This window comes from Guillardia theta, assembly GCF_000315625.1.
Source record: "Guillardia theta CCMP2712 unplaced genomic scaffold GUITHscaffold_93, whole genome shotgun sequence".
Classification (NCBI taxonomy): Eukaryota; class Cryptophyceae; order Pyrenomonadales; family Geminigeraceae; genus Guillardia; species Guillardia theta.
The window spans coordinates 187,862-197,069 of record NW_005434581.1 but is presented as its reverse complement, the minus strand read 5'-3'; the positions used below and the strand labels follow the sequence as shown (position 1 = coordinate 197,069).

Here is a 9,208-nt window from a genome sequence, read left to right as displayed (position 1 = left end):
GAGAGAGAGAGAGAGAGAGAGAGAGAGAGAGAGAGAGAGGAGAGGAGAGGAGAGGAGAGGAGAGCAGAGCAGAGCAGAGCAGAGCAGAGCAGAGCAGAGCAGAGCAGAGCAGAGCAGAGCAGAGCAGAGCAGAGCAGAGCAGAGCAGAGGAGAGAGGCAACCATGAATCAGACAAGGCTAACGACTCACCGATATCCAACGTCTCCTCCCTCCCCTCCACCGCCTGATTTCGCAGCCTCTCAGACAGTGCTCCTACCTCCTCCAGCACCAGCTCCTTCTCCAGCAGCTGCTCCTTCTTCAGGTTGAGCCGATCCTCCAGGTGCGTTATTTTCTTCTGCATCTCATCGATGCTGAGGTCCTTGCCCTGCAGCAGCCGGTAGCGCGACTCGTTGCTCGGAGACTCGAGCTCGTAGCTAAGTTCCTCGCTTCTTTCCTCTCCTGCTCCAGCAGCTGCCTCAGAGCCTCGATCTCCTTCCTGTACCGCGGGAGCTGCGGGAGCAGCTTGGTAGTGACGCTGTACATCCACTCGCACTTGCCCAGCTCCAGGGCGAGAACCCTCAGCTCTTCTTCCCTCTGGTTGAGCTCGAGCTCACCGTTGCGCAGGATCTGCTCCTGGATGTTGCTCTTTTCGTAGAGGATGCAGAGCTCGTCGTTCCTGTCGATGAGCTGGATGCCAGTGTAGTTCCTCTCCTCCACCGCCTGCTCGTACTGCTTCTTCAGCCTCACCATGTCCTTCTCGACCACGTTAATGATGCTGTTCAGCTTATCGATCTCTGATATCTTCTGGTCCACCGTCTGCTGCTTGTCCTTGTACAGGAACAGCAACTTGTTCACCTCCGACCGGACCGCGTCCCTCTCCCCCAGCGCCTTCGCCAGCGCCTGCCGCTCTACCGTCAGAGCCTTGTCCTTGGACGAAGTCTCGCTCTGGAGGATCTCGATTTCGTTCTGCAGGATCCCAACCTTCTCCTTCATCTCCGCCAGCGCCTGCTGGCTGGTCTGGATGAGGTTGACAGTCTTGTTCTTCTCGTTCTTGACAAGCTCGTAGAGGTCCTTGAGCTCCTTGATCTGCTGTGCGAGGTTCTGCGACCTCTTGGAGAGGTCGAGGATGATGATGTCCTTCACTTTGATCTCCTCCTCTGTCTCCTTCCTGCTCGTCACTGCCTTGGCGTACTCCCGCGCCTTGCTATCCCTCTTGGCTCCCAGCTCGAAGGTCTCACGATCCAGCGACTGCGAATGACAGTGAGGAGAGGAGAGGGAGGGAGGGAGGGAGGGAGGGAGACCCAGACGAGGAGGATGGGCGTGTAAGGACGTGACATGCAGGGAAAGGAAGCAGAAGAATGGGAGCAACACGAGCAGGGAGCAGGAGGGAGCAGGGAGCAGGGAGCAGGGAGCAGGGAGCAGGGAGCAGGGAGCAGGGAGCAGGGAGCAGGGAGCAGGGAGCAAGAGGGAAGGGGGGGGGCAAACATCACCTGCTGCTGCTGCATGAGCATTGAAAACTCGGCCTCGAGCTCCTTGTTCTCGCGCAGGAGGGCGGCGAGGGCGGCTGCCTTCTCCTTCTCGAGCCCCTCCTCCTGTAGAAAGTCGTTGATGAAGATGTCAATGTCTCTGTTCAGCTCCTCCAGCCTCTTCAGCTGATCGCGCTTTTCCTTGTGCTGGTTGGCAAGCAACCTCTGGTAGTCCTGCAGCTGGAACTTGAGGTTCGGCACCAGCCCCTTGGACGCCGCAAGCGTCAGCTCGGCCTTGCGAAAGAGCTTTACCGTCTCCTCCTTCTCTCGCTGCATCCTGTAGACCGAGTCCCCGACCCTCTTCTGCTCCATCTGCAGCGCCCGCATGGTAATGTCCTGCTGCAGCGCCTCCTCCTGGATGTGGTCCCTCCTGCTCAGCTGCTCAGCCAGGTCTCGCTCCTGCTCCTGCTTGATCCTCATCTTCTGCTCGATCGAGTCGTTGTGCCTGCTCTTGAGAAGGCTCAGCTCGTCTCTGTCGTCCTCGAGCGTCTTTCTCTTCGCCGCCTGCTCCTTGATCGTCTTGTCAAGCTCCTCCATCACTGAGTTCACTGACTTCAGCTCAGCCGTCACCGTGTTCAGCGAGCTCTCTGTCAGGTCCGCCTGCTTCTTGATCTTCGACGGCTCCCCCCTCACCTTCATCATCACCGCCCTTTCGTTCTCCACGTCCGCCGACAGCTGCGTGATCGACTCCTGGAGCCCCGACGCCCTCTCAGCCAGCTCCGCCTTCTCCTCCTTCAGCTTCTGCGCAAGCTTGCTCGACTCTTCGATCTCCGACGTCAGCTGCGAGATGTGCTGCTCCAGCCCCTCGATCCGCGGCCGCAACGCCTCCATGGCCTCCCTTTCCCGCGTCTCCTTCTCCTGTGCTATCTCCTCCTTCTGCTTCTGCAGCTCCGCGATCTCCAGCGTCAGCATCGCGTCCCTCTCCTCGCACAGGACCACTTCAGCCTCTGCCTTTGCGAACTCCGTCCTCGTTCTCTCCAGCTCCTCGTGCGCCTCCCGGTCCTTCCCCATGATTTCCTCCGCTTCGAGCCTCTTCTTCCGCAGCTCTTCATTCAGCTCCTTAGCCTTGGGAAGCAGCGTCTTCTCGTTCTGGTAGATCTTGAGAATCTCTTCATGCAGCTTAGCATACTTGCTCTTGTAGAAGTCGACTTGGGCCTGTGTCAGCGTACCATCGTTGAACAGGTCGTTCAATGCATGGAACGCAGGGCTAGACGATATGTCCGTGTTTTCGACGTGCGCGTCAGACATCACGGCAGCACGGGCTCAGCAACTTCACTACACTGCAAGAGGTTGGGATTGAGTATGAGGAACGGCCTTGCCCTTCTTCCTGACGGTTTGCAGGGTTTTTTTCACCGCCGTTCTGTTCCCTCCCTCCTTACTTCCCGTGGCAAGATGCTAGCAGATAGTGTGGGTGCGCCCCTTACGAGTATCGCTTCCTAGCTGGAACTGGGTTCCGTCTTCCTCCTCTACTGCTTCCTACAGTTCACCGCGCTGCCATACTGCCATGCCGCTGCTCCCTCCCACTGCCTTCGCCTCCGCCATCTCAGCCGTTGACCCTCTGGAGTTTTCGCTTTATAATTTGTAAAGGAAAGTTTCCTGGTACCTAATGTTTAAGAGTTTCAAATTTTGACTGACGGTCCGATCGGACTGCGGCGGGCCGCGGCCAGTATCGGGATTGAATCAGTCGGACGGTCGCCCCGGCCCGGCCGGGGCCGGCCCCGGCCGGGCGGGCCAGCCGCTGAAGTGCGGTCGGACGTCACGAGTCAGGGCCGGCCGCCGCGGCCACCGTCAGTTGCAAGAAAAAAAAAGACCAATTTTGCTAGACTCGGAGCCTGCATATGGCCGTGTGAACGGCATGCGCCGCCGGGCCGCCGGGCGGCCGGGGCGGCCGGTGAGGGCCGGCGGCGGGGCGTCCCGGCCCGGCAACCGTAACTAGTGTGCCGGGCCGGGCCGCCCGGCAACCGTACCGTACTCCGTGTGCGGCCGGGCCGGCCCTCGCTAGTCACTGAGCGGCCGGGCCGCCGGGGCCCGGCTCCGTACGGTACTCGGACGGTCCGATCACCGTACGGTACTAGCGGAATGACCAGTGACTGCGCCGGAGTCCGGGGGTCGCGGGCCGCGGCGCCACGGTCACTGAGCCTAGGCCCGCTTAACCGGCGTATTGAACCGGCGGCGCGGCCGCGCCGGGCCGCGTGCCACGGTGGACTCACTGCCGGGGACTCCGGACTCCCCGGCGAGCGGCCGCTCCGATTCACTGAGTCAGACGCCGCCGTACCGCACGGTGCGTCCCGGAACGGCCGCCCAGCCTAGTAGTACGGTCACTACGGTAGCCGCTTACTACCAGCCTGAGCCGCCGGGCCCGGCCGATCATCGGGGGGTCACCGCGCCGGCGGCCGGGCGCGGCATGCCACCCGGGCCGGTACGGTCACCCGACCGGTCGCCGGCACGGTCCACCGGACTCGGGGATGCCACGGATCGGACGGTCCGATACCGTAGTACGGTCCGATCCACCGTGCCACGCCCGGGCTGCCGTCCGCCCGGGCGGCGGCACTCAGCGGCATCATGCGGCCCGCGCGGCGCCGGGGGCCGGTCACCGGCGTGCTGAGCGGCCCCGGCCCGGCGCCGGTGACCCGGACTCCCGCCGGACTCCGAGGCTCCCTGATGCCTCCGAGTGACTAGGCTGTGAGCGTCCGAGCCTGGAGGCTCGCCGGAGGCTCGAGAGTCGGGCCAGTGCCACGGTGGCAATGGTAACTGAGTCACTGATGATTGACTCCGAGGCTCGTGAACAGCCCGGGCTGTAAGGACTCGAGTCACGGGCTGGAGTTTTACTACCCGGGTCACCTCCAGGCAGTAGTAACTGTACTACTATTGTAGTAGTAGTAATGACTGTGAACGAAGCGGTTCGCAAAGGTTGCTATGACCCTTGGACTTAAAGTGCTGCCATTTTCAGGACCACTGGTGACACTCAGTACCCCACTGTCCAGGGGAAGGCACTCGGTTTGAATTGCTGATAGTGTAAACCGAAAAAGGAACATTATTATTGAAATTGAATCTCATTATTTCGATTGTTTTGTGATATTGAGCCAAATTTGCCGATTCCCCACCCACCAGTTCCTCACCATATCTCAACGAGTCACAACCAGGCTGGTCCATTGTAGGCTGCGGGAATGGATAAATATTTTAAAAGGAATTAAAATATATATAAAGAATTTGGTACCTCTTCAGTTCCGAGGGGTGCCCATGCCACCCCACCACTACCCCCTCTGCTGTGAAACCACTACTTTTGACACCGGTAGTCAATTCGGTGCAAAATGAGACATACGTGGGGGTAGGGGTTTTTGATATAGGGGGGAGGGGGTGGTGCAACTCTTCATTCGGGAAAAGTTGAGACTTTTAATAGACCCCTGAGCACCGGTGTCGAAACCAAGGTCAGTGTACCCCACCCTACCCGGTAGACAACCATCTGCCCATGGACCCACCCTCCTCCCATATTCTTGTACCGGTACTTGAGCGTTCACTACTCAGATTCACTTTTGGAGAGTACCCACCCTCATGATCCAAAGGGCAGTACCCATAGACCTTGGAGTACTCCACCACCCTACCCACCTTGAGATCTTTGAAATGTTTACCCCTCCTTATGACACTTTTACCCCTGCTCGAAACAACGAGTATTACGTTTTTCTGAATAGTTTCTCCTATATTTGAAAACTATTTGAATCAAAATGAAAGTTTTGGATTATTTGGAATACTTCAGTAGCCCTACCCCATAGAAATTTCTATCACCACCCCACCCCTGCTCGTTCACACCTTCCCACCCCTACCCCCACCCCCTAGCAAGTAGCCTTTTCACTAGGCCTTCATAACCTCCATCCCTATCCTACTTCCAGAGCCTACCCTCCAACTACGTACAGTTCTGACCACCCCCACCCCTACAACATTTTCCGCACCGGTTATTTTTATGGTTCTCACCGTTTCAGTCATGTTGACTTTGTACCACTACCCTTCATTTGATACTAAAAGATCTACTTTAGTACCGGTACCTAGTCGCAGTAAGTTTTTTTTTCTTGAGACACCATGGACCACCCACCATCTACCTCTCCCCACCCACTGGATTCTCTGACCACCCCACCCTGTGAGCCCACTTCGACCACTATCCCAAACAGCTGACCTCTCACCATGCCGTGATGATGGGCCGCCGGATGCCGACATATGTACAAGTAGATATGGCAGCTCGTTGCGAGAGCTAGTGAGGAAAGCATGCCGAAGAGTATGATGTCGCTGCCAGAATAGGTTCATGCCACGCTCTTGATGTTCACATGAGCCATTGATGCTGCTGCATTTCATGATGAGTGGTTGTGTTGTGGGATTTGTTAAGTTGTCAGTGTGTGCTCCTAGATCGAAAAGTTGTAGGATTTCAGGCCCTCATTGCATCACCGTGCTACAAGTAGAAATATTCTATGAGCTTGGCATGATATCCGTTCTTGTTTCTCTGTCGTGTTATGCTTTTTGTTGGGACTGTGTACTCTGTTGCGATCTTAGATACTCTATCATCGGCCTGATCATCATATTGTCAATATCGTACCTCACAAACTTAGAAATATACCAATCACGCTTGACCGTTAGCCATACAACAGCTGCTCCCCAGCTCTGTTGACCTTCGTCCTGACTGCTCTGATCAGGAATCGCACCATTCGTGACATGCAGTGGGGAACTCATGATCTGGGGAACAGCAAGTAGATAAGGATACCTTAGAACTCATCTGCATCGCAAGACAACCCGACGCAGCAATGGAATCTCCTCAAACTCCAATGGGCGGCGCTTCCATGTGGTCATGCCAGGTGCCTGACTCTGCTGCCTCTTGGGGGTTACAGTGACAAGAGCCGCAGGCATCACCACCGACTTCAGGGACGAGGATGTGCGGGATAGGATGCAGTATCAACGTGAACGACTGGTGAAGTGCGAGAAGAGGCGAAGTCGCGTGCTGATATGGAGGCACAGGGGGGAGCTGATCATTCGGAAAGTTGTGGCCGGGGGTCCGGCAGCGTTCTCCTGTGAGATTGTAAGTAGGAGGCGGGGGAGGGGTGTGTAGGCCTGATCGACTTTTCTCAGGCGTGCGATGACATCCTGTTGCAAGTGGATGGGGTGAGCGTGGTTGGCGAGACGCCGGAGGAAGTGGTAAGGGGAGGCGACGGGGAGGCGACGGGGAGTGACGAGGGGCAGGCCAAACGGATTGTCGGGCCCGAGGGTATGCCCATCACGCTGATGATAAGGTTCAGATCGTTCCTTGAGGGCAGAGAAAGTAGGATCATGTCCTACTGTCACGCATGGTGGACTGAAGCTTGCGTCTTGTGCAGCCTGGGTGGAGAAGGTGGTAGCCTTGATTCGACAGCCGACGGTTGACTCGCTTCCTTGCTCTCTAGCGCTTTTCTTGACGCCTTCCGACCAGGTCCACATGCCCGAAAGACTGAGCGAGGGGCGAGTTGGGGTGGGTGTGGAAGTCGTCTCGGACGAGCGCAGGCTGGAGGTAGAGCAGGAGGTCACTGGGGTCAAGTGTACCTGAGATAATGCAGGTGAAGAGACTCCAGCCCGGAGGTCCTTCGGCCACGAGCGGGAAGCTGAAAGTCGGAGACTCCATCCTCAAGGTTGGCTCCTGGCTGCGCTGCGGCATGCAGCAAGCATGGGGAGGGAGGGCTGACTCCCTTGTACAGATCGACGGGCATGACGTAGCTCGGGAGGGAGATAGTTTGGACGTTGGATCGCTCCTGTCAGGTCAGCCAAGTCGAGTTTTCTCTGTGAGAGGCTAATATGCGGGACGCCAGGAACTCCCTTCTCGCGCGTTTCTCTCCTCGTAGCCTCCCCCAACTCTCCTCCGAGGCCCGTCTACATGGTCTGTGACGTGCTGAGGGGCAGGTGCAGCGGCTGACGGTGGTGTCAGGTCCGTGGAGTCGTGCTACTGGGAGAGTTTTTGATGAAGCAGACGGCATACATGAAGGCGCAGGAGCATGCGATCCTACAGCCTTCACCGCCGCAGAGGAACGAGACAAGGAATCGAAGCTGGCAGGAGCACGAGGAGGCGCCGAGGGGGGGCTCGGACTCACCCCTTTTCCACCCCGCAGACATGCTCTCCTCGGTGGGGGCAGGGAGCCGCGGCAGCTCGGGGGGCGAGAGCCTGGATGGCATGATGTCGAGATCGAGCACAGCGAGCAGGGACAGTATCTCCCCGCTCATCCGGCAGCAGTTTGGGGAGGACGTGGACAGTCTGAGGACAGTGGAGGGGAGGACGATGACGTTTGTCACGGCCGGCAGGTGGCCGCACTCGCACAACCCGAAGCTCTGCTCCGACAAGATGGCCAACGCCGGCTTCGTGTTCGCGCCTGAGCAGGGGGCTGGGGATCGAGTGATCTGCGTCTACTGCGGGCTGGAACTTGCGGACTGGGAGGAGGAGGACGACCCTTGGGCGGCCCACCAGGACTCGGCGCCAGGATGCTCGTTCTGGAGGAAGAGCAGCACGGTGGGACAGAGGCTGAGCAAGGAGCTGTTCAACGGGTATGGCTCGCCCTACCACTCAGTCTTCAGGAGCGCGTCCTCGGACCAATTCGTGGAGTGGCTCAAGAGCTACGGCCAAGAGAAGGCGGGGGAGGAGAGGCGGGGCCTCAGCCAGACCTCCTCGTCCTCCTCTTCCAGGACGGACATGTCGGGGACTAGCGGGGCTGAGGAGGAGGCGTCAGGGAGCACGAGCAGGAAGTACTTGGGAATTGTTTACATCTGAAGCTGCCGGCTCGCTATTGACTTTTCCTCCCTCCACCGGGCGAGGAGAGGAGAGGAGAGGTCAGGAGAGGAGAGGAGAGGAGAGGAGAGGAGAGGAGAGGAGAGGGAATCGAAAATGTTGCAAGAAGCAACGTGTCTCTAGGACAGTAACTGAAATGAGATTTCAGACAGTGACGTTATTGTTTCTACCAGATTAGCTAAACATACAGAAATAAAATGTTGAAAACATCAATCGAAGCTCGGTGTGGTGTAGTAACTGTGCTCCAACTCCTGACAAGGGAAGCAAACATAAGCCATGTCACCTCAATGCCCTGAACCGTGTGACACATAGTATCAACAAGAATCTTGTCTTGACACACACACCCTTGTGATATGTTACATCCTTCTCATTTCCTTCGTTGTGCAACATGGACATCAAACTTCTCTTGCATTTTGAGTACAAGAATGTTTCTTCATGCACAATCTGGCGAAACAGGACAAAGAAATGTTGCGAACACTCCGCAAACAGAAAGCAATGAAGAGAGAAATGCCAAACATCGAATTCACCTGCAGTAAATCTGCAATTTCAAGGCTGAGACTGACAAGCGCTTGTTGGCTTTCAATCTGAAAAGTCTATCTCAGTTCCCTGCCTCCAAACTCCTCCTCCTCCTCCTCCTCCTCCTCCTCCTCCTCCTCCTTCGTCCTCGATCTTCTGCATCATCTTGTTCTTCTTGTTGTCGTCGTCGTCATCGTCGTGGACGAACAACAACCACACCATCATGGAGGATGAGGACGACGACGACGTGTGACAACTACGATGATGGTGATGATGATGATGAAAAAAAAAAAAGAAGAATAAGAAGAAGTCGTCGAGGAGGTGATGATGATGATGATGATGATGGTGGCCGCGCCGGAAAGGAAGAGGAAGAGGACGAGGACTACGAGGCATGTGGAGG

General features: G+C 57.0%; 3 protein-coding genes across 3 annotated transcripts in view; 1 reads left to right on the top strand and 2 right to left on the bottom strand.

Moving 5' to 3' along the window:
- Positions 1-2,753, bottom strand: part of GUITHDRAFT_160100 (hypothetical protein) — a gene marked incomplete at its 5' end in the record, with an annotated part of 4,945 nt that extends 2,192 nt beyond the window's left edge. The window contains 3 exons of the mRNA XM_005824531.1: positions 190-425; positions 482-1,227; positions 1,470-2,753. Coding sequence (XP_005824588.1) covers positions 190-425; positions 482-1,227; positions 1,470-2,753 — 2,266 coding nt within the window. The remainder of the gene's footprint in view (positions 1-189; positions 426-481; positions 1,228-1,469) is intronic.
- A 3,437-nt stretch (positions 2,754-6,190) lies between these two features.
- Positions 6,191-7,255, top strand: GUITHDRAFT_154927 (hypothetical protein). Its single transcript, XM_005824530.1, has 7 exons — positions 6,191-6,343; positions 6,392-6,456; positions 6,504-6,564; positions 6,615-6,900; positions 6,952-7,029; positions 7,076-7,147; positions 7,214-7,255. The coding sequence occupies exons 1-7, from the start codon at positions 6,314-6,316 to the stop codon at positions 7,225-7,227; spliced, it is 606 nt and encodes a 201-aa protein (XP_005824587.1). The 5' UTR covers positions 6,191-6,313; the 3' UTR covers positions 7,228-7,255.
- Positions 7,256-7,970: 715 nt separating this feature from the next.
- Positions 7,971-9,208, bottom strand: part of GUITHDRAFT_154926 (hypothetical protein) — a 2,691-nt gene continuing 1,453 nt past the window's right edge. The window contains exons 6-7 of the mRNA XM_005824529.1: positions 8,820-8,876; positions 7,971-8,543 (exon numbers count right to left, since the gene is read on the bottom strand). Of these exons, the coding sequence (XP_005824586.1) occupies positions 8,502-8,543; positions 8,820-8,876 (99 nt within the window). The 3' untranslated portion in view covers positions 7,971-8,501. The remainder of the gene's footprint in view (positions 8,544-8,819; positions 8,877-9,208) is intronic.